We start from the raw sequence: 25,566 nt of genomic DNA on the forward strand, positions 1-25,566 counted from the left end.
TACCACTTCATAACTTTTATCCCCCTTTCCTTCACAATCCACCTGGAATAACATACATCTCTCTCCATTGCTTTCCTTTCTACTATTCCTTCCCCATACACTGATTTTCCATGTTACTTTCCAGAAAACTGGCAAAGACCAGACAAAACAAGTTCTTCAAATCATAACAGGGAATCAATAAATATCATCAGAGCAGACTTGAGCTCATTCTTGGCATTACAATAAGGTCGCCCTACTGGGTTTGAATTAAATGACAGCTAACATTAAGCTAGCTGATACTGTACATCTCCTAATATTGACTAGCCAGCTAACTGCACTAACATTTCCACTGGGACAAAAAAAACCTGTCCTGTGGGGAAATTTTGACTGACTTTCTGCTTCTTTGTAAAGAAGTTCCTTATGTCCATTGTGTCTGGGGAGGGAGCAAATACTGCAAACAATTCATCATCAACCAAGAATACCCCATTAGGCTAAGCTTATTTCATTGTTTAGTTGAACATTAATTTAACGTGGCCTAGGGTTAATTTTGAGGGCACAGAACAAAAGAATAAGGTTTTAGCAAAAGCCAGACATTGTGAGGTGGCAATGGGGCTGACGTCACCTCCTCCACTCTCGAGCAGCTGCACCAAAAATGTCTCCGCTCGCGCTGAAATTCACTTCACTTGCATGAAGTGAGCTGTTGTAGGTAACGCCCGGAAAACCCGGAGTGGATTTTCAGTGGTATGTGTATTCTCTTATCGATCAAGTGGAATGGATTCTTTCACGAAGCAACAGAAACGGCGCTGGGTGAACTAATATTTTATGTAAATGTGGGGGCATCCAAATGAAGAATTATGAAATGTGAAGGGGACACGCCCCTTCACATTCAATGGTGGCGATGCCCATGATACTGATATCTCTCAAATCAGTGCAGCTCTAAAGAATCATAGATTTTGATTTTTTCTCTTTCTACCTTGATAAATGGTGCTTTTATAGTTACGCTTATCGTTTCAACAAATTAATTACTTTTTCTTCCTGTCCAACTGTAACAATTTCTTTCCAAGTTGTTTAAATTATTATTATTATTATTATTATTATTATTATTATTATCAGTTTCTTTTCTCTTCGTATTCTTTTTTTTCCCTTTCCTCGTCTCGTCTCGTCTTCTTCCGCTTATCCGGGGCCGGGTCGTGGAGGCAGAAGTCTAAGCATGGAAGCCCAAACTTCTCTTTCCCCAGACACCTCGGCCAGCTCCTCGGGAAGAACACCGAGGCGTTCCCAGGCCAGCCGAGAGACATAGTCCCTCCAGCGTGTCCTGGGTCTTCCCCGGGGCCTCTTCCCGGGGGGACATGCCTTGAACACCTCCCCAGGGAGGCGTCCAGGAGGCATCCGAAAAAGATGCCCGAGCCACCTCAGCTGATTCCTCTCGATGTGGAGGAGCAGCGGCTCTACTCCGAGCTCCTCTCGAGTGACTGTGCTTCTCACCCTATCTCGAAGGGAGCGCCCAGCCACCCTGCGAAGGAAACTCATTTCGGCCGCTTGTATCCGCGATCTTGTTCTTTCGGTCATTACCCAAAGCTCATGACCATAGGTGAGAGTCGGAACGTAGATCGACCGGTAAATTGAGAGCTTCGGCTTTTGGCTCAGCTCCTTCTTCACCACGATGGACCGGTAAAGCGACCGCATCACTGCGGAGGCTGCACCGATCTGCCTGTCGATCTCACGCTCCATCCTTCCCTCACTCGTGAACAAGATCCCGAAATACTTAAACTCCTCCACTTGAGGCAGGACTTCTCCACCAACCTGGAGAGGGCAAGCCACCCTTTTCCGGTCGAGAACCATGGCCTCGGACTTGGAGGTGCTGATTCTCATCCCAGCCGCTTCACACTCGACTGCAAACCGCCCCAGTGCATGCTGAAGGTCCTGGTTTGAAGAAGCCAACAGGACAACATCATCCGCAAAAAGCAGAGATGAAATCCTGTGGTTCCCAGACAGGATTCCTTCCGGCCCCTGGCTGCGCCTAGAAATTCTGTCCATAAAAATTATGAACAGAACCGGTGACAAAGGGCAGCCCTGCCGGAGTCCAACATGCACTGGGAACAGGTCTGACTTACTGCCGGCAATGTGAACCAGACTCCTGCTCCGTTTGTACAGGGACTGGACAGCCCTTAGCAAAGAGCCCCGAACCCCATACTCCTGAAGCACCCCCCACAGAATACCACGGGGGACACGGTCGAATGCCTTCTCCAGATCCACAAAACACATGTGGACTGGTTGGGCAAACTCCCATGAACCCTCAAGCACCCTATGAAGGGTATAGAGCTGGTCCAGTGTTCAGCGACCAGGACGAAAACCGCATTGTTCCTCCTGGATCCGAGGTTCGACTATTGGTCGAATTCTCCTCTCCAGTACCCTGGAGTAAACCTTGCTTGGAGCCTGAGAAGTGTGATTCCCCTATAATTGGAGCACACTCTCCGGTCCCCTTTCTTAAAAAGAGGGACCACCACCCCAGTCTGCCACTCCAGAGGCACTGTCCCCGACCGCCACGCGATGTTGCAGAGGCGTGTCAACCAAGACAGCCCCACAACATCCAGAGACTTGAGATACTCAGGGCGGATCTCATCCACCCCCGGTGCCTTGCCACCGAGGAGCTTGCAAACCACCTCAGTGACTCCGGCTTGGGTAATGGATGAGTCCACCTCTGAGTCATCAGCCTCAGTCTCCTCAGTGGAAGACATGACGGGGGGATTGAGGAGATCCTCAAAGTATTCCTTCCACCGCCCGACAATGTCCCCAGTCGAGGTCAACAGCTCCCCACCCGCACTGTAAACAGTGTTGGCAGAGTACTGCTTCCCCCTCCTGAGGCGCTGGACAGTTTGCCAGAATTTCTTCGAGGGCGACCGATAGTCCTTCTCCATGGCCTCCCCGAACTCCTCCCACTTCTGAGTTTTTGCCTTCGCAACTGCCCGAGCTGCAGCACGCCTGGCCTGCCGATACCCGTCAGCTGCCTCAGGAGTCCTGGAGGTCAACATGGCCTGATAGGACTCCTTCTTCAGCTTGACGGCATCCCTTACTTCCGGTGTCCACCACCGGGTTCGGGGATTGCCGCCACGACAGGCACCGGAGACCTTGCGGCCACAGCTCCGAACAGCTGCGTCCACAATGGAGGTAGAGAATATGGTCCACTCAGACTCAATGTCCCCCGCCTCCTTCGGAAGCTGGGAAAAGCTCTCACGGAGGTGGGAGTTAAAGACCTCCCCAACAGAGTGCTCGGCCAGACGTTCCCAGCAGACCCTCACCATACGTTTGGGCCTGCCAGGTCTGTCCAGCTTCCTCCTCCGCCAGCGGATCCAACTCACCACCAGGTGGTGATCAGTTGACAGCTCAGCCCCTCTCTTCACCCGAGTGTCCAAGACATAGGGCCGGAGATCAGATGAAACGACTACAAAGTCGATCATCGACCTCCGACCTAAGGTGTCCTGGTGCCACGTGCACTTATGGACACCCCTATGCTCGAACATGGTGTTCGTTATGGACAAACCGTGACTAGCACAGAAGTCCAATAACAAAACACCACTCGGGTTCAGATCGGGGAGGCCGTTCCTCCCAACCACGCCCCTCCAGGTGTCACTGTCGTCACCCACGTGAGCATTGAAGTCCCCCAGTAGCACAATGGATTCCCCAGTCTGAGCACCCCTCAGTACCTCTCCCAGGGACTCCAAGAAGGCCAGATACTCTATACTGCTATTTGGCCCGTAGGCACAAACAACAGCAAGAGCCCTCTCCCCAATCCGAAGGCGCAGAGAGGCGACCCTCTCGTTCACTGGGGTAAACTCCAACTCCAATCCCTTTCCTGATTTATGATAATTTATTTAATATTTAATATGACTGATCCACCTCGATTAGCATGACGACTTGCGGATCCAATATTGTAACACAAACAGCTCTGCAGACGACACACAATTTATAATTTTGCTTTTCCTTTCTTTCAAGGAATCACTTTATTCAAATAACGGAATTTAAAGCTTCAATTTTTTGAAGAGGGCAGTTAGTTTGTGTCTCAGGTGCAGTTTGTGTGATTAGTTACAGTGTTGTAGTAAATTTCACAGTGATTTCAGACACATTGCAGTCGGATCAAGTCCCGTTTTGTGCTGCAGCTTCTCACATACGTCCATCTGACCCAAAGACTCTGTGACAAGTCATCAGTGTGCAGTGAAAAGAAACAATCTTCCTCCTCAGGACATTGATGATGAACCTAAAACCTCTGCTTCAGTCTCACTATTAGAGAATGTGTCTAACTGAGGAGCAGGTCATGTGACTCTCAGAGAGATGATCTTACCCCAGTATCTCCAGTTTACAGTGAGGATTCTCCAGTACAGCATAGAGACGCTTCACTCCTGAGTCTCCCAGTTTATTCTTAGACAGATCCAGTTCTCTCAGGTGTGAGGGGTTTGATCTCAGAGCTGATCTCAGAGCAGCACAGCCTTCATCTGAGACACCACAACCCCACAACCTGCAGAGACACAATGACACACACTTCATCAACAGATTTTCATCTTGGTGTAACAGTGGTTGTGAAGATGATGTCTCTCATGTCGGACTGTCTCTATTCTCTTCACCAATCACAAGCTATTATTAATGATGACTCAAACATTACCACTGTTACTGACATTAAGTTTACTCGAGGTGCTAATGATTCAGCAAAAAGTCAATAATTTAAAAGTTTAAGTGAAGAGTCAGGTTTTGTAGAATTTATCTCTGCGTGACTGGATTTTTAATGCGAACATATTTAATTGTAAAGACATTTTAATTATTTCTTTAAAGTAACAGTGATTCTGAGGTGAAATGATCACTTCATGACTAATATATTTGTTCTGCATGCTTTACATCCATCCATCAATCCATCCATCCATCCATTATCTGTAGCTGCTTATCCTGTACAGGGTCACACGCAAGCTGGAGCCTATCCCAGCTGAATATGGGTGAGAGGTGGGGTTCACCCTGGACAAGTCACCAGATCATCGCAGGGCTGACACACTCAGTGCGTTTACATGCACATCCAAATTGAGCTGCTGTCGGTAATCGAGCAAAGGGTCCCAAGCAGGGGTGCCAGAGAAATCCAATCCTACATGCACTAAGGAAATCGAGCTATTGTGTGAGGTACATTGTGCACCCGAGCCACAGGTGGTGCTACACGCCCCATCGTGTTGGTACACTTCCGGTTGTCGTCATGAAGAAGAGCTATTCAAGAGCAGTGTTGCCAGATTGGGCGGTTTTAAGTGCATTTTGGTGGGTTTTGAACATATTTTGGGCGAGTATCTGGCAACATTGTTCAAGAGTATAAACAAAGTTATCAGTTCCGTGTTCACAAGAAGAGTGTTTGTAGTTTGTATGTACGAACAGAAGTGTTCCTAATAAAATGGGCACTAAGTTGAAGTTGATCTGAAGTGTCATGCCGACCGAGGCTGGGTTTTTGTTTTTTTTTTACCGAGGCTGTTGTGTTTCCCACTTGTGGTCTCGTCACTTGTCACTTCCGGAAGGGGCAGTGCTGAAGTAAGTAGCTGGACTACGTAACTCGATAGGGTTTACATGCACTAAGTAGCTCGGCAAAAATCGCATAATCTAGGTCGTGTAGCTCGGTTACGAGAAATCAAGTTCGGTTCAATTTCAGCCTAGCTAAGGTGTTTCCATGCCATTTAGAACTTCGATTTCAGTCGAGCAACGGCAGAAATTCAATTTTCTCTATGTGCATGTAAACGCACTGAGTGACAAACAACCATTCACACTCACATTCAAACCTACGGTCAATTTAGAGACACCAATAATCCAAAGCTGCATGTCTTTGGACTGTGGGGGAAACCGGAGCACCCGGAGGAAACCCACACAGACACAGGGGAGAACATGCAAACTCCACACAGAAAGGCCCTCGCCAGCCGTTGCGTTCGAACCCAGAACCTTCTTGCTGTGAGGCCTGCATGTTTATTTTTACAGAAAATTTTAATTGATAAATAACACTGTATACAACTATTAACTCTTAATAGTTAATAGTTAACTCTTAACTGTCGCTTTCATTTTTGTACTTTTCACTTTCGCTTTCCTTTTCCCGGTTTTTTTTCCGTTTTTTTCTCTTTCTTTTTTCGGAAGAACGCCGAGACCGGAAGCTTTCTTTTTCTCTCCTCCTGTGTAAAGTCCACAAGCGGAGGCCATCTGATCTGCTTTAATATCCACAGATCTTCATTTAAGGTACGTGAATCTTTTCATCATGGCACACCTTCAGCCTGTTCAGTGTGCTGAGTGCAGGATGTTTAGTCATTCTTCCTCCGTCACTAGCGATAGCTCTATTAGCTTTACTTGTGATAAGTGCAGATTAGTTAGCTCTCTGACGGAGAAGATTTCAGTGCTAGAAGCGCGTGTCCAGGCTTTAGAGCAGGTTAGTGAGCGTGAGAACAGTGTAGTTTCTGTTAAGGAAAGTCTGGACGCCCTAGGTGGAGTTAGCAATCCCCCAACTCCGGCATTAGAGCCCTTACAGCGGGGCGAATGGGTGACGGCTCGGCGGCATAAGCGTAGAGCCAAAGCTACCGCTGAGGCTCGCCCACGGGAGCACCACTCCTCTCCGCTTCACGTGTCGAACAGGTTTGCTCTCCTTAGTGATGCACCCACTGAGAAACCTGAAAGAGCTCTGGTTATAGGGGACTCTATCATACGGCACGTGAAATTAGCTCAGCCTTTAGGGGCACCAGCAGCTTTAGTCAGGTGTATACCGGGAGCCAGGGCGCCGGACATAGCAGGTAATCTTAGGGTCCTAGGCAAGCACAGGTTCTCAAAGATAGTTATCCATGCAGGAGCTAATGATATACGCCTTCGTCAGTCTGAGGTTACTAAGAGTAACTTTGTAGAGGTGTTTAAATTAGCGAAGGCAATGTCCGATGCTGTAGTATGCTCTGGCCCCATCCCAATGCGGCGTGGCGATGTAGCTTACAGCAGGTTATGGTCGCTGAACTGCTGGCTGTCCAGGTGGTGCTCTGAAAACAGTGTGGGCTTTATAGATAATTGGGCTAATTTTGAGGGCACTGCTGGCCTGTTAGGGCGGGACGGTATCCATCCCACTCGGGAAGGTGCTGCTCTCATTTCCTGCAGCATAGGTCATAGTCTCAGAACAGGCCTAGTTAATTTCTGACAATCCAGAGCCAAGGCCAGGGAGCAGACGAACAGGCTAAACCGACTGTCTGCTAGCTGCACAGAGTCGTCACTCAGGGCCCACTACATCGAGACTGTGTCTGTTCCCCGAGCTCAACAAAAAGGTAGAAATTTTCAGAGAGTTTGTTCCAGTAACCTAATCAATATAAAATTAGATCAGACTGACTGTACAGCTGCTGCCAGCACCTTTGATCTAAAGGTGGGGCTATTAAATATTAGATCTCTTACATCTAAAGCGCTAATGGTTAATGAACTCATTACTGATCAGGAGTTTAATGTATTGTGTTTAACAGAAACATGGATTAAGCCAAATGAATATATAGCATTAAATCAAGCGAGTCCTCCTGGATACAGTTATATACACCAGCCTCGTCTAACTGGCAGAGGAGGAGGCGTCGCGGTTATTTATAACGATTATCTAGGTGTAACACACAAACCTGGTTATAAATTTAATACATTTGAAGTTCTTCATACTCATATAATGTATGTAGCCTCAAAAAATAAGTCTACCCAGTTAATTCCATTGCTTATTATTTACAGGCCCCCGGGGCCATATTCTGAGTTTCTTTCTGAATTTGCAGATTTTATCTCAGATTTGGTTATTTCCTTAGACAAAGCTTTAGTTGTCGGAGATTTTAATATTCACTTTGATAACCCAGAAGACCCTTTAAAAACAGCGTTTGTGTCCATCTTAGATTCAGTCGGGATTAAGCAGAATGTCATAGGACCGACCCATAATGGTGGTCACACCCTTGATCTAATACTAACATTCAGATTAAACATAGACAATATAGTCATACTTCCACAGTCTGAAGTTATCTCAGATCATTGTCTCATCTCATTCAAAATATGTCTGAGTAATAATATATGCACCTCACCACGCTACTGTATTAAACGTACTTTCACGTCAACTACTGCACAGAGCTTTATAAATGATCTCCCAGAGCTGTTAACTTTGATTGGGTCACTGTCAGCCCCTGCAGAACTCGATCAGGCAACTGAATGCTTAGAGTCAACATTCCGCCATACTTTAGATAATGTAGCTCCTCTAAAAAGGAAAATGGTCAGAGACAAAAAATTAGCACCCTGGTATAATGATGACATTCGCACATTAAAACAGACCACTCGAAAATTGGAACGTAAATGGCGTCAAACCAAATTGGTAGTGTTCAAATTGGCGTGGAAGGAGAGCTTCCTGAAGTATAGAAAAGCTCTTAGTGCTGCGAGATCAACATATCTCTCCTCCCTAATAGAAGATAACAAAAATAATCCTAGATTCCTATTTAATACTGTAGCAAAATTAACCAGGAATAAGTCCACTATCAACACATGCACACCTGCAGTATGTAGTAGCAACGCCTTCATGAATTTTTTTAATGACAAAATTGAGAATATCCGACAAAAAATTCAAACTACTAATTTAAGGTTAGACAATGAAAGTGACCTTGTAGTTAACAATATAACTGTATCAGATCATCAGTTAGAATGTTTTACTCCCCTAAAAGAAACTGAATTACTTTCATTAATCTCTACATCAAAAGCCTCAACTTGCGTACTAGATCCCTTACCAACACATCTATTCAAACAGATAATGCCTGGAGTAATTGAACCGCTTCTAAAAATAATAAATTCTTCTCTTATGATTGGCTATGTACCCAAATCCTTTAAACTAGCAGTTATCAAACCCCTGATTAAAAAACCTGACCTTGATCCCTGTCAGCTGTCCAATTATCGGCCAATATCAAACCTGCCCTTTATCTCCAAGATCCTTGAAAAAGCTGTGGCACAGCAGTTATGCTCATATTTACATAGGAATAACATCCATGAAATGTATCAGTCAGGATTTAGACCTCATCATAGCACAGAGACAGCACTGGTTAAAGTAGTAAACGACCTACTGTTGGCGTCTGATCAGGGCTGTGTCTCGCTACTTGTGTTGCTTGACCTTAGTGCAGCATTTGATACCATTGATCATTCCATTCTTCTGGATAGACTAGAAAATGTTGTGGGAGTTAAGGGAATGGCCCTCTCCTGGCTCAGGTCTTATCTAACTGATCGTTATCAGTATGTTGATATAAATGGTGATATTTCTAGACGTACCGAGGTAAAGTTTGGTGTTCCACAAGGTTCTGTCTTGGGTCCACTGCTTTTTTCTCTATATATGTTACCTCTGGGCAATATTATTCGTAAACATTGTATTAGTTTCCACTGTTATGCTGATGACACACAGTTGTATGTCTCTGCAAAACCTGATGAGAGACACCAGCTTAATAAAATTGATGAATGTGTTAAGGACATTAGACACTGGATGCTTATAAATTTCCTTCTGCTTAACTCTGACAAGACTGAAGTACTTGTGCTAGGACCACATACAGCTAGAAGTAAGTTTTCTGATTACACAGTAACTCTGGATGGCCTTTCTGTTTCTTCACGTGCAGCAGTAAAAGACCTCGGAGTGATTATTGACCCCAGTCTTTCATTCGAAACTCACATTGATAACATCACCCGGATAGCTTTCTTTCATCTCAGAAATATTGCAAAGATAAGAAATTTAATGTCATTGCATGATGCAGAAAAACTAGTCCATGCTTTCGTTACCTCCAGGTTGGATTATTGTAATGCCTTACTGTCTGGATGTTCCAATAAGTGCATAAACAAGCTCCAGTTAGTTCAAAATGCCGCAGCAAGAGTCCTTACTAGAACTAGAAAATATGACCACATCACGCCTGTCTTATCCACACTGCATTGGCTCCCAATCAAATTTCGTATTGATTATAAAATACTACTATTGACCTTTAAAGCACTAAATGGTCTCGCACCACAGTACCTGAGTGAACTTCTGCTCCTCTATGACCCGCCACGCCTACTTAGATCAAAAGGTGCAGGCTATCTGCTGGTACCTCGTATAGTGAAGGCTACATCAGGGGGCAGAGCCTTTTCTTACAAAGCCCCACTGTTATGGAACAGCCTTCCAAGTAATGTTCGGGAATCAGACACAGTCTCAGCATTTAAGTCTAGGCTGAAAACATATCTGTTTAGTCAAGTTAATGGTGTTTATGAGGTAAAGGAGTAGATCTGGAGGGTCCTCAGACATAGAGTGTTTTGGTAAACTGGGATGTATGGATGCTGTCAGTCCCCACTCGCTTGCTCACTCAAGTTTGTTGACGGTGCAGTGGCTGGCTGCTTTATGTCCCGGGGCTCCCTCATGCCTGTGTTACCTTCTGGCTCTCTCCTTTTAGTTATGCTGTCATAGTTAGTTGCCGGAGTCCCTGCTTGTACTCGGTGCAATATGTATACTGTTCCTACTTATTCAGGTGACTTTGGGCATACCTAACCACCTGTGTTTTCTTTCTCTCCCCCCCACCCCAAATCTGTCCCTCTGAGTTACATGGAGTCAACAGGAAATCTTTTGGTGGAGACGGTGGGGACCTCGACTGGCTATCGTAGCCTGCAGGGAATCGGCCGTCAGACATTCTGTCGCATGTCCCAGACCCGGTGAAATGTAACTGAATTGTCTTGGCCAGGCCTAAGGGTCCCATCTGCATCTCATCATTGCTGAGGAGTGTGCTCCCATCACCCAATCAAGCATCCAGCCAGAGCAGGTCATGATATATTTTTTTTACCATATTAACATGCCATTGTGTGTCATGCCTGATGTAAAGACTCTCGTCTCTGTGAGCCTACCACACAGATTTAATACTTGTCATTTTTAGGGCATACCTAACAATGTGTTTTCTTTCTCTCTCTCTTCCCCCCCCCATCTGTCCCTCTGAGTTACATGTTGGTCCTGGGATTGAGATGCTGGCCTCTTCTGCTCCTCGGACCTGCTTGATCCATCCTGGTGCCCTGTGTCTGGTCGGAGTTTTATCGCCCCACTCCTGTGAAGGACGGCCCCATGAGGACAGTTGAGGGTTATACCTGTTAAAACTGTTAATATTATAGTCAGGCTGTCTGTTGTTGCCCAAATGAGGATGGGTTCCCTTTTGAGTCTGGTTCCTCTCGAGGTTTCTTCCTCATGTCGTCTGAGGGAGTTTTTCCTTGCCGCCGTCGCCACAGGCTTGCTCATTGGGGATAGATTAGGGATAAAATTAGCTCATGTTTTAAGTCGTTCAAATTCTGTAAAGCTGCTTTGCGACAATGTTTATTGTTAAAAGCGCTGTACAAATAAACCTGATTTGATTTGATTTGAATTCTTAGCTGAAAGATGGTGAGTGTAAAATTAATTGTATTATTCAGAATGTCATGAGGATTTAATATCACCTGTTTATTCTCATTAACAGTGTAATTAATAATGATAATACTGAGTGTTATATTTAGTTTCTCTCCTCTGTTGTGTGTGATATTAAACCATCAGCAGCTGAAGCTGAACAGAGAACAGCAGAGAGACCATGAACTTTAATCAGAGAGAGAGAGAGAGAGAGACTGAATATCAGATGGTTCTCTACTAGACTTATAGTGCACTACACAGGGGCAATAAACTTGTTTCTCCAGAGTGCATTTATAGAACACTATAGATTTATATTATTGTAGAATCAGAGAAGTAAACAATATTATTCCATATAAATCCTACAAACATTCAGCCACTCATTCTTGAGACGGCGTGCGAACAAGAATTTCAGAAAAAAAATGAAAAGAAAACCCGAAAACATACTGGTTTCACCTCTCAGTGTCGGAGGAATAAAAATGTCAGTGTAATTTATGATGATGTTCATTTGTCTAATTAGTTTTTCATCCCTCAAAAAGAAGGACCACATATAAACAGTGCTGTAATTACATGCTGTAATTTCAACACCAGTCATCCAATCAGGATGCAAGTTTCCTCAAAATAAAACTGAAGGTCTGCACTTTGAGCTCATCTTCATTATTTAATTTCTTCAGCAGTATACTGTGGAGGACAACAACAACAGTTATAATTAAAGCCGCAAGCGGCCTTGACGGGCCCTCGCCGGGCAGCGGCCAAGGGGGCGGGGGCACTCGTACCTCCTGCAAAATACGTTTTGCGGCCTATTAGGCAACCTGGAAGATTTTTGAAGAATAAATTTTTTGGTTTTTCCCATGTCAGAAGGTGGCGCTATGCTGTACATGAGCGATTATGAGTTGGAGAAATAAGTGTCTACAACAGCAACGCACTATCACAAGGTAGTGGTGTGAAGGAAAAGCATTATGGAATTATTTACCAAAAACCCGTTTTGGAGAAATTGCGTCGGCCAAAAACAGCGCCCCCCATGGACGAAAATTCCCAAAATGTGGTATACATGACATGGGCGGTAGTAAGAGGGTGGCCGTGAAGTTTGACCAAATTTGAGGAAAGATTGGATTGTTTGCCCAAAAATAGCGCCCCCAGTGGCGAAATATCACAGAAAATGGGGAACATGTCAGAAGCCCAATGAGGGATTTGCGTGTGAAGTATGAGCAGTTTTGAGCAATTAGAAGATTTGTTATGAATTTTTAAGCATGTAAAATTTTGCATTAAAAATTGATTGACGTATAACTTCTGAGCGGTTCAAGCTACGCGAAACTTATTTAGTAACTTTTGTCAGCCATGTCTGTAGATGATGTCTATCAATTTTGGTGACATTCCTATGAACAGTCTAGGAGGAGTTGCGCCGTCTTCGTGGCCATGCATTTCGCACAAAAGTGAAATTACCTCACTTCCTGTTGGGCGTGGCTAATGCATTGGCATTACATTTCTGTCCGGCTTAGTGAGATACATATGCGTACCAAATGGCACGCCACTCCTACAAACTACATGGCAACCAGGCACCTTAAAGTGGGAGGCCAAAATCACAACGAGTTAGGGGGCGCTATAGAGGCCCTGAGGCCCGGCTGGATCTGGGCTTTTGGTTCTCAGTAGCGGTGGCAGTCTAAGAAAAAGGAGCCAAATTTCGTGCGTTGTCGACCATGGCAAGCGCCCCAATAAGGGTCTTGAAAAGAGTTTGCTTGCCAAGTTTGACAAATCAGAAGCTGCAATATCATTTCCGCCATAACCAGCACCCCCAGGGGCGAAAGTGCACAAAATTTGGCGGACATGTCAGGTGAGCTATGAAGAGTTTGCGTATGAAGTTTGATGACAATTGAGTAAATAGAAGATGAGATATAGATTTTTGAAGAATAAATTTTTTGGTTTTTCCCATGTCAGAAGGTGGCGCTATGCTGTACATGAGCGATTATGAGTTGGAAAAATAAGTGTCTACAACAGGAACGCACTATCACAAGGTAGTGGTGTGAAGGAAAAGCATTATGGAATTATTTACCAAAAACCCGTTTTGGAGCAATTGCGTCGGCCAAAAACAGCGCCCCCCATGGACGAAAATTCCCAAAATGCGGTATACATGACATGGGAGGTAGTAAGAGGGTGGCCGTGAAGTTTGACCAAATTTGAGGAAAGATTGGATTTTTTGCCCAAAAATAGCGCCCCCAGTGGCGAAATATCACGGAAATTGGGTAACATGTCAGAAGCCCAATGAGTGATTTGCGTGTGAAGTATGAGCAGTTTTGAGCAATTAGAAGATTTGTTATGAATTTTTTAGCATGTAAAATTTTGAAGTGAAAATTGATTGACGTATAACTTCTGAACGTTTTATCCTACGTGAAACGTATTTAGTAACTTTTGTCAGCCATGTCTGTAGATGATGTGTATCAATTTTGGTGACATTCCCATGAACGGTCTAGGAGGAGTTGCGCCGTCTTCGTGGCCATGCATTTCGCACAAAAGTAAAATTACCTCACTTCCTGTTGGGCGTGGCTATGCATTCATAGAACGTTTTTTGTTCGTCTCAGTAAGATACATATGTGAACCAAATTTCGTTCCTCTACGACAAACTATATGGCAACCAGGAGCCTTCGAAAAAAGGCAAAATTTTCAAGGCGTTGGGGGGCGCTATAGAGGCCCAGAGCCCCGCCCAGATCTGGGGTTTTGGATCTGAGTAGCGTAGGGGATGCCGATAAAATGATCCAAAATATGCGCGTTTTCGTCCACAGGAAGTGCCCCAAAAAAGGCCGAACAGCGACCGCGACTAAGGAATAATAATAATAATAATTAAAGCCGCAAGCGGCCTTGACGGGCCCTCGCCGGGCAGCGGCCAAGGGGGCGGGGGCACTCGTACCTCCTGCAAAATACGTTTTGCGGCCTATTAGGCAACCTGGAAGATTTTTGAAGAATAAATTTTTTGGTTTTTCCCATGTCAGAAGGTGGCGCTATGCTGTACATGAGCGATAATGAGTTGGAGAAATAAGTGTCTACAACAGCAACGCACTATCACAAGGTAGTGGTGTGAAGGAAAAGCATTATGGAATTATTTACCAAAAACCCGTTTTGGAGAAATTGCGTCGGCCAAAAACAGCGCCCCCCATGGACGAAAATTCCCAAAATGTGGTATACATGACATGGGCGGTAGTAAGAGGGTGGCCGTGAAGTTTGACCAAATTTGAGGAAAGATTGGATTGTTTGCCCAAAAATAGCGCCCCCAGTGGCGAAATATCACAGAAAATGGGGAACATGTCAGAAGCCCAATGAGGGATTTGCGTGTGAAGTATGAGCAGTTTTGAGCAATTAGAAGATTTGTTATGAATTTTTAAGCATGTAAAATTTTGCATTAAAAATTGATTGACGTATAACTTCTGAGCGGTTCAAGCTACGTGAAACTTATTTAGTAACTTTTGTCAGCCATGTCTGTAGATGATGTCTATCAATTTTGGTGACATTCCTATGAACAGTCTAGGAGGAGTTGCGCCGTCTTCGTGGCCATGCATTTCGCACAAAAGTGAAATTACCTCACTTCCTGTTGGGCGTGGCTAATGCATTGGCATTACATTTCTGTCCGGCTTAGTGAGATACATATGCGTACCAAATGGCACGCCACTCCTACAAACTACATGGCAACCAGGCACCTTAAAGTGGGAGGCCAAAATCACAACGAGTTAGGGGGCGCTATAGAGGCCCTGAGGCCCGGCTGGATCTGGGCTTTTGGTTCTCAGTAGCGGTGGCAGTCTAAGAAAAAGGAGCCAAATTTCGTGCGTTGTCGACCATGGCAAGCGCCCCAATAAGGGTCTTGAAAAGAGTTTGCTTGCCAAGTTTGACAAATCAGAAGCTGCAATATCATTTCCGCCATAACCAGCACCCCCAGGGGCGAAAGTGCACAAAATTTGGCGGACATGTCAGGTGAGCTATGAAGAGTTTGCGTATGAAGTTTGATGACAATTGAGTAAATAGAAGATGAGATATAGATTTTTGAAGAATAAATTTTTTGGTTTTTCCCATGTCAGAAGGTGGCGCTATGCTGTACATGAGCGATTATGAGTTGGAAAAATAAGTGTCCACAACAGGAACGCACTATCACAAGGTAGTGGTGTGAAGGAAAAGCATTATGGAATTATTTACCAAAAACCCGTTTTGGAGCAATTGCGTCGGCCAAAAACAGCGCCCCCCATGGACGAAAATTCCCAAAATGCGGTATACATGACATGGGAGGTAGTAAGAGGGTGGCCGTGAAGTTTGACCAAATTTGAGGAAAGATTGGATTTTTTGCCCAAAAATAGCGCCCCCAGTGGCGAAATATCACGGAAATTGGGTAACATGTCAGAAGCCCAATGAGTGATTTGCGTGTGAAGTATGAGCAGTTTTGAGCAATTAGAAGATTTGTTATGAATTTTTTAGCATGTAAAATTTTGAAGTGAAAATTGATTGACGTATAACTTCTGAACGTTTTATCCTACGTGAAACGTATTTAGTAACTTTTGTCAGCCATGTCTGTAGATGATGTGTATCAATTTTGGTGACATTCCCATGAACGGTCTAGGAGGAGTTGCGCCGTCTTCGTGGCCATGCATTTCGCACAAAAGTAAAATTACCTCACTTCCTGTTGGGCGTGGCTATGCATTCATAGAACGTTTTTTGTTCGTCTCAGTAAGATACATATGTGAACCAAATTTCGTTCCTCTACGACAAACTATATGGCAACCAGGAGCCTTCGAAAAAAGGCAAAATTTTCAAGGCGTTGGGGGGCGCTATAGAGGCCCAGAGCCCCGCCCAGATCTGGGGTTTTGGATCTGAGTAGCGTAGGGGATGCCGATAAAATGATCCAAAATATGCGCGTTTTCGTCCACAGGAAGTGCCCCAAAAAAGGCCGAACAGCGACCGCGACTAAGGAATAATAATAATAATAATAAAAAACCGAACAAGATCAATAGGGCCTTCGCCCTATAGGGCTCGGGCCCTAATAATAAAAAACCGAACAAGATCAATAGGGCCTTCGCCCTATAGGGCTCGGGCCCTAATAAAAAAAAACCCCACAGCAATTATCTGGAGCCACGTCAGGGCTGGATTTAGGGAGATTCTGGGATGAAGTTGAAAAAAAAATAATAATAATGTTGAAACTCAACATTCCACACTATTCTTAATTTCCCTGAGGGAACACTCCCAAAAGGGATCAATAAAGTTTTATCTAATCTAATCTAATGTAATCCCTCAAAATTTCATGCAACCAGAAAGAAAAGTTAAAAATAACAATGAATTGATCTTTGTAATGTTTTTCTGTTGCACTTTTTTTTTTACAGTAAAATTCGAGCCACGCTGCCTGTTAAAAGCCTTGATATCTCAGAAACTAATGCAGATAAAAGCCTGGAACTTAATACACTATTTATTGGGAACAGTAACTTGACTCTAAAATTATGAAGCAAATCTGAGACAATCAGTTGGGAACATATTTTTTTCCATCTGATGATTACTCATTTTAATTAATTTCTAAAAAAAAAAAAAATCAGGCACACTGCAGTCGGATCAAGTCCCATTTTGTGCTGCAGCTTCTCACATACATCCATCTGACCCAAAGACTCTGTGACAAATCATCAGTGTGCAGTGAAAAGAAACAATCTTCCTCCTCAGGACACTGATGATGAACCTAAAACCTCTGCTTCAGTCTCACTATTAGAGAATGTGTCTAACTGAGGAGCAGGTCATGTGACTCTCAGAGAGATGATCTTACCCCAGTGTCTCCAGTTTACAGTGAGGATTCTCCAGTATAGCACAGAGATGCTTCACTCCTGAGTCTCCCAGATTATTCTTAGACAGATCCAGTTGTCTCAGGTGTGAGGGGTTTGATCTCAGAGCTGAACTCAGAGCAGCACAGCCTTCATCCGAGACACCACAACCACACAACCTGCAGAGACACAATGATACACACTTCATCAACAGATTTTCATCTTGGTGTAACAGTGGTTGTGAAGATGATGTCTCTCATGTTGGACTGTCTCTATTCTCTTCACCAATCACAAGCTATTATTAATGATGACTCAAACATTACCACTGTTACTGACATTAAGTTTACTCGAGGTGCTAATGATTCAGCAAAAAGTCAATAATTTAAAGGTTTAAGTGAAGAGTCAGGTTTTGTAGAATTTATCTCTGCGTGACTGGATTTTTAATGTGAACATATTTAATTGTAAAGACATTTTAATTATTTCTTTAAAGTAACAGTGATTCTGAGGTGAAATGATCACTTCATGACTAATATATTTGTTCTGCATGTTTTACATCCATCCATCCATCAATCCATCCATCCATTATCTGTAGCTGCTTATCCTGTACAGGGTCACATGCAAGCTGGAGCCTATCCCAGCTGACTATGGGTGAGAGGTGGGGTTCACCCTGGGCAAGTCACCAGATCATCGCAGGGCTGACACACTCAGTGCGTTTACATGCACATCCAAATCGAGCTGCTGTCGGTAATCGAGCAAAGGGTCCCAAGCAGGGGTGCCAGAGAAATCCAATCCTACATGCACTAAGGAAATCGAGCTATTGTGTGAGGTACATTGTGCACCCGAGCCACAGGTGGTGCTACACGCCCCATCGTGTTGGTACACTTCCGGTTGTCGTCATGAAGAAGAGCTATTCAAGAGCTGTGTTGCCAGATTGGGCGGTTTCCCGCCTAATTGGGCGGTTTTAAGTGCATTTTGGTGGGTTTTGAACATATTTTGTGCGAGTATCTGGCAACATTGTTCAAGAGTATAAACAAAGTTATCAGTTCCGTGTTCACAAGAAGAGTGTTTGTAGTTTGTATGTACGAACAGAAGTGTTCCTAATGAAATGGGCACTGAGTTGAAGTTGATCTGAAGTGTCATGCCGACCGAGGCTGTTTTTTTTTTTTTTGACCGAGGCTGTTGTGTTTCCCGCTTGTGGTCTCGTCACTTGTCACTTCCGGAAGGGGCAGTGCTGAAGTAAGTAGCTGGACTATGTAGCTCGATAGGGTTTACATGCACTAAGTAGCTCGGCAAAAATCACATAATCTAGGTCGTGTAGCTCGGTTACGAGAAATCAAGTTCGGTTCAATTTCAGCCTAGCTAAGGTGTTTCCATGCCATTTAGAACTTCGATTTCAGTCGAGCAACGGCAGAAATTCAATTTTCTCTATGTGCATGTAAACGCACTGAGTGATAAACAACCATTCACACTCACATTCAAACCTACGGTCAATTTAGAGACACCAATTATCCAAAACTGCATGTCTTTGGACTGTGGGGGAAACTGGAGCACCCGGAGGAAACCCACACAGACACAGGGGAGAACATGCAAACTCCACACAGAAAGGCCCTCGCCAGCCGCTGCGTTCGAACCCAGAACCTTCTTGCTGTGAGGCCTGCATGTTTATTTTTACAGAAAATTTTAATTGATAAATAACACTGTATACAACTATTAACTCTTAATAGTTAATAGTTAACTCTTAACTATTAATTCTTACTTGAAAGATGGTGAGTGTAAAATTAATTGTATTATTCAGAATGTCATGAGGATTTAATATCACCTGTTTATTCTCATTAACAGTGTAATTAATAATGATAATACTGAGTGTTATATTTAGTTTCTCTCCTCTGTTGTGTGTGATATTAAACCATCAGCAGCTGAAGCTGAACAGAGAACAGCAGAGAGACCATGAACTTTAATCAGAGAGAGAGAGAGAGAGACTGAATCTCCGATGGTTCTCTACTAGACTTATAGTGCACTACACAGGGGCAATAAACTTGTTTCTCCAGAGTGCATTTATAGAACACTATAGATTTATATTATTGTAGAATCAGAGAACTAAACAATGATTATTCCATATAAATCCTACAAACATTCAGCCACTCATTCTTGAGACAGCGTGCGAACAAGAATTTCAGAAAAAAAATGAAAAGAAAACCCGAAAACATACTGGTTTCACCTCTCAGTGTCGGAGGAATAAAAATGTCAGTGTAATTTATGAGTGAAGGACGGCCCCATGAGGACAGTTGAGGGTTATACCTGTTAAAACTGTTAATATTATAGTCAGGCTGTCTGTTGTTGCCCAAATGAGGATGGGTTCCCTTTTGAGTCTGGTTCCTCTCGAGGTTTCTTCCTCATGTCGTCTGAGGGAGTTTTTCCTTGCCACCGTTGCCACAGGCTTGCTCATTGGGGATAGATTAGGGATAAAATTAGCTCATGTTTTAAGTCGTTCAAATTCTGTAAAGCTGCTTTGCGACAATGTTTATTGTTAAAATCGCTGTACAAATAAACTTGATTGATTGATTGATTAATTAGTTTTTCATCCCTCAAAAAAGAAGGACCACATATAAACAGTGCTGTAATTACATGCTGTAATTTCAACACCAGTCATCCAATCTGGATGCAAGTTTCCTCAAAATAAAACTGAAGGTCTGCACTTTGAGCTCATCTTCATTATTTAATTTCTTCAGCAGTATACTGTGGAGTATACAACAACAGTTATAATAAAAAAAAAAACCCACAGCAATTATCTGGAGCCACGTCAGGGCTGGATTTACAGTAGGGAGGTTCTGGGATGAAGTTGAAAAAAAAATTAATAATAATGTTGAAACTCTACATTCCACACTATTCTTAATTTCCCTGAGGAAACCCTCCCAAAAGGGATCAATAAAGTTTTATCTCATCTAATCTAATCCCTCAAAATTTCATGCAACCAGAAAGAAAAGTTAAAAATAACAATGAATTGATCTTTGTAATGTTTTTCTGTTGCACTATTTTTTTTTACAGTAAAATTCGAACCACACTGCCTGTTAAAAGCCTCGATATCTCAGAAACTAATGCAGATAAAAGCCTGGAACTTAACACACTATTTATTGGGAACAGTAACTTGACTCTAAAATTATGAAGCAAATCTGAGACGATCAGTTGGGAACATATTTTTTCCATCTGATGATTACTCATTTTAATTAATTTCTAAAAAAAAAAAATCAGACACACTGCAGTCGGATCAAGTCCCATTTTGTGCTGCAGCTTCTCACATACGTCCATCTGACCCAAAGACTTTGTGACAAATCATCAGTGTGCAGTGAAAAGAAACAATCTTCCTCCTCAGGACACTGATGATGAACCTAAAACCTCTGCTTCAGTCTCACTATTAGAGAATGTGTCTTACTGAGGAGCAGGTCATGTGACTCTCAGAGAGATGATCTTACCTCAGTTTTTCCAGTTTACAGTGAGGATTCTCCAGTACAGCACAGAGACGCTTCACTCCTGAGTCTCCCAGATGATTCTTAGACAGATCCAGTTCTCTCAGGTATGAGGGGTTTAATCTCAGAGCTGAACTCAGAGCAGCACAGCCTTCATCTGAGACACCACAGCCCCGCAACCTGCAGAGACACGATGACACACACTTCATCAACAGATTTTCATCTTGGTGTAACAGTGGTTGTGAAGATGATGTCTCTCATGTTGGACTGTCTCTATTCTCTTCACCAATCACAAGCTATTATTAATAATGACTCAAACATTACCACTGTTACTGACATTAAGTTTACTCGAGGTGCTAATGATTCAGCAAAAAGTCAATAATTTAAAGGTTTAAGTGAAGAGTCAGGTTTTGTAGAATTTATCTCTGCGTGACTGGATTTTTAATGATCACATATTTAATTGTAAAGACACTTAATTATTTATTTAAAGTAAAAGTGATAAGTGATTCTGAGGAGAAATTATCAATTCATGACAAATATTTGTTCTGCATGTTTTACTTTTACAGAAAATTTTAATTGATAAATAACACTGTATACAACTATTAACTGCTGCTTTAGTGAGTCATTGTGACTCTCAGAGAGATGATCTTACCCCAGTGTCTCCACTTTACAGTGAGGATTCTCCAGTACAGCACAGAGACGCTTCACTCCTGAGTCTTCTAGTTTATTCCCAGACAGATCCAGTGTCTTCACAGTCAGATGCAGTTCTCTCAGACTGGAGGTTTCTGAGTTGAGCACTGAGACCAGAGCTTCAGCGCTTCTCCCTTTGATCGTATCACAACTGATCCTGAAGGAAATAAAATAATACATAATAAACTCACACAAATGATCAAACAGGTCCTCAAATCTTTCACTGCACCATTTCATTTTCATAAATGACAAAAGTACAAACTCCGAGTCGACAATACACTGAAATGCTGTAACAGTAATTCACAGTTCGAGCTGTTCGGATTTGAGTTTTCTGCTGCACACGTCATCACTGACACATAGGATAAACACGCAACATCAAATCTGATCACCAAATCGGGAAATAAGAGTCTGATCTAAAATATTTACAAGAGGAGAAAGGAAAAGAGTTTCAAAAGTCAGGTTTAGATGAAGCAGGCAGAGTTCGAGGCAGAGTCATATTTATCTGAACAGATCAGACATTTGATTTGTTCTCTAATTAGTGAGCGACTGAAATGATCACAGCCCAGTGCTGAAGGAGTTTTATGGAGATACTCATGATGAGCTACTTGGCTAACACACACAGAGAGAGAGAGAGAGAGAGAGAGAGAGAGAGAGAGAGAGAGTGTTGCCAGGTGCTCCTTATTTGTTCCTTGGGCCAGCGATTTACTCACTGGACATGTTCTTCCCCTTACACTGTGTTGTCTCTCCCTGTCTGACCTGAAATCAATAAATCACAGAGCTACAGCAGGGAAAAGAACAAAAGCTGTGAAGGACAAAAAAGTTACAATTTATAAAAGATGTCAGGATATTAGAAGAACAAAAGAATAATTAGCATGTAATAAATTGATATTATGATGTAATAAAAGTAAATAAGAATGGTGTTTCTAATGAGTTCTCTGTGAAAGTCTGTTATTCCACTTCAATAAAACCTTTTATCAGGTCATAATAACAGTAAAGATTTTAATTATAATTCTGTATTCCTGCAAACTCCACATGGTTCTATCAGCCCAGTGTCTGCGTCATTACATTTCACTAATAATACAAATTTAATGTGGAGAAATATGAAGAAAAAAAACTCGACACATCCCAAAACAGGGGTGGACAGGAACGAAGTCCATTTACTGGAGTTCTGAATTTAAGGAAGTTTTTCGTATCTATACTTTACTCGAGTGTTAAGTTTTTGGAAAATTATGACTTTTACTCCACTACATTTGAAGGACAAATATTGGACTCTTGACTCCAGGACATTTCTCTGAAGGTTCCTGTTACTCGTTACTCTGAAACATAGCTTTCATATCAGCAGATGAATTTTCATTTCTTTTCTAAAATGCGAGGCCGTACGCTGTGTTCGTGACAGGAGAAAACCAATCACAGTAAACTCCGCCTCTGATCAAGTTCAAAGTGCTTGCTGCATTTTTTGAACAGGGGTGGGTTTCCTGAAAGCCTCTTTCGGCCAAGAGTGTCTTTAATTACCTCCTAAGATCCACCGTCAAGCTAACGTGGTTTTCCTAAACAACATCATTGCACAAGTAGTCCTTTAGTTTGCTCGGAATTTACGAGAGACCCGGACCACTCGCTCAAAACAAAGAGCGTCTCACTCACAGCTGAATCCACAGATTGCGCTGCGCGTCTGAGGGACTCTCACAGTCAACGGGGGAAACTGGTGTTGAATCTGCTGCTGGTGTTCAATTATTTTTCTTGTAATTTGCATGTACATCGAGTTAATTATTAAATAAATATATGAAAAACATTCTGAATATATTTCAGTATGTTAGGGAATGATGTACGGATATCGTAATGTCACATTGATATCAGCACATTTTAATCAGATTTAACTCCATTAGGCGAGTGATTATCTCATTTAGTGTCATGAATGAGACACATTTCTGCACCTCTAACTCTCTGTGTGTGTGTGTGTGAGTGAGAGAGGGGGTATTTGATCTGTCTCTACCTCAGGAAGTATTTCTAAAGAGGTCAATTCATCATCCTTAGGTAGAGACAGATCAAACACATGCGAGAGCATTGCTAACTTGGCATTGTGGGTAACAGTTGAAATAATCCTGACTGTATGTTTGAGTAATAGCGAAATGAGCCGGCACGGGGAACACATTTACTTAATTATTTAGTTTATTGTTTGCTCATTCTTTCGTGTGAACATTTATTCATTTAATTAAAAACACACTTGTAATAAAAAATATTGCCCAAAAATGTAAAATAGTTTCAATTATTAATTACCACATTATATATGGTAAAAAACGAACATCATGTGACCTCATCGACTGGACTAAGCAACTACTAATGCCTATATCAGGGACTCGCACCGCAAAGAAGCTCTTCGTAATGTTGCTCTTATCACTTCTTCTTACGAGTGAGTTCGGGAAAACCACGTACAGAGACAACGTTCGTTGCTTCAGAGAGTCTCAACTTGCTCTTTAGCCCTAAAGGGCAACGTTATCAGGAAACCTGCCCCAGTTCAGTTTGAACTTGGTGGTGGTGATGATGGTAATGATGACTACAGCAGATAAAAATGATGGTTCCTCACCAGAGCACCCAGGGTCAGATCTAAAGTCCATGTTTGAGATTTTTGAAATGAAGAAAGATTTGTATTGTTTTTGCTCTGTTTACCGCAAACAAACAGTATCACTGTTACACAAATTTCCCATCCAACCTGAGAAAGCATGGTGAGGGATGTAAACATTAGTTGGCAGGGTGGGGGTGTTAAAAAAATAAAACAACAATGCAGACCTTTTGTCAATTCAATTGTTTTTCTATCAGCATTTCTACAGGCTTTGTATCATATTCTACACACTTTTTATTCTACAGGTTCTACAAGCGAGTCACTGCATTCAGTAGGTTGTTTCTGAGTCATTAGATTCTGTAAATGCATCGTGGCAACAATCCAACAACACCTTGACATTAAAAAGGTAACAAGAAAATCATGAATCTTTAAAAAGTACTTTTGAAGACTTATGGGCCTTTTCCACTACCCTTTTTCAGCTCACTTCAGCCCAAAACGGCTCACGTTTCGACGACCTCAGAGCAGCACGACTGAGCTCACTTCAGCCTGACTCAGCACCCAAAACTCGCACGGTTTTGCAGTGGGGCTGAAGTGAGCTCATCCTAGGCCAGTGGGGCTAGGGTCATGAGGATACAATCCCCTGTGCACTGATTGGTGAGGAGTGTCCTCACATGCCCACACATGCCCCGCGAGCACGCTGGGATCTTTAAATAACCACCATCTGTAAACACCGTAAACCAGGAAGAAGAAGAATTAGAAGACGACAAACAAGCCACAGCACCAAGACCAGCAACACTAACGACTCCATGTCCTCCATGTTTATTGTTTACTATCCGTGTCGTGAGACTACCGCTTAAAAGGTCACTGATGTCACTGTTTGCGCCACCTAACGACATCACGTGACGTCCACCCACTTTCGCTATCTCCACCCAATGTGTCCACCCACTTCCAGCCAGCACGGTTCAGCGCGGTTGTAGTCGAAATGCAACCCCAACAGCCCCACTCAGCTCCACTCAGCCCAACTCAGCACAACACGGCTCAGCCCAACTCAGCCATGTTGGTAGTGTAAAAGCCCCATAAAACTGCACATGAAGCAATTTTTTTTGGACGCATTTCAATAAACATGCCCTGGTGAAAATCTTTCAAAGATCTTCAAGGATCTGTAAAGTTCTTTGTGAGGGTCTTTGAAGATCCTGCTGAGGAGATCAACAAAGATTCTCAAAAACTTTTCAAGTATCTTTCAAATTCTTGCCAAGATCATCAAGGATCTTCAATTTTCTAAGATCTTTGTTGAATCCTTGTTGAATCCTTGAGGATCTTGCAGGATCCTTGCAAAGATCTTTGAGGGGATCATTATGAGGATCATTATGAGGACAGGGGCCTTCCTCTGTGGAGTTTGCATGTTCTCCCCGTGTCCCCAGGTTTCCTCCGGGTGCTCCGGTTTCCCCCACAGTCCAAAGACATGCAGGTTAGGTTAATTGGTGGCTCTAAATTGACCGTAGGTGTGAATGTGAGTGTGAATGGTTGTTTGTCTCTGTGTCAGCCCTGCAATGATCTGGCGACTTGTCCAGGGTGTACCCCACCTGTCGCCCATAGTCAGCTGGGATAGGCTCTAGCTTGCCTGCGACCCTGTAGAACAGGATAAGTGGCTACAGATAATGGATGGATGGATAATGGAAAAGGCAAACCTCCCAACCTCGA

General features: G+C 43.1%; 1 protein-coding gene across 30 annotated transcripts in view; it reads right to left on the bottom strand.

The window, feature by feature from the left end:
• The window catches only part of LOC132891954 (protein NLRC5-like), an 888,139-nt gene that overhangs the window by 99,221 nt on the left and 763,352 nt on the right, over positions 1–25,566 (bottom strand). For 26 of the 30 annotated variants that reach the window (XR_009655388.1, XM_060930219.1, XM_060930146.1 and 23 more), the window contains 4 exons: positions 21,271–21,465; positions 20,625–20,798; positions 17,160–17,333; positions 4,319–4,492 (listed from right to left, as the gene is read on the bottom strand). Coding sequence is in view for 29 of the 30 variants with exons in the window: in XM_060930219.1 (XP_060786202.1) it covers positions 4,319–4,492; positions 17,160–17,333; positions 20,625–20,798; positions 21,271–21,465 (717 nt within the window). In the remaining variant the exon portion in view is untranslated. The remainder of the gene's footprint in view (positions 1–4,318; positions 4,493–17,159; positions 17,334–20,624; positions 20,799–21,270; positions 21,466–25,566) is intronic. The other 4 variants (XM_060930390.1, XM_060930255.1, XM_060930154.1 and 1 more) reach the window with 3 other exon arrangements.

Source organism: Neoarius graeffei, chromosome 1, assembly GCF_027579695.1.
Source record: "Neoarius graeffei isolate fNeoGra1 chromosome 1, fNeoGra1.pri, whole genome shotgun sequence".
Taxonomy (NCBI): domain Eukaryota; kingdom Metazoa; phylum Chordata; class Actinopteri; order Siluriformes; family Ariidae; genus Neoarius; species Neoarius graeffei.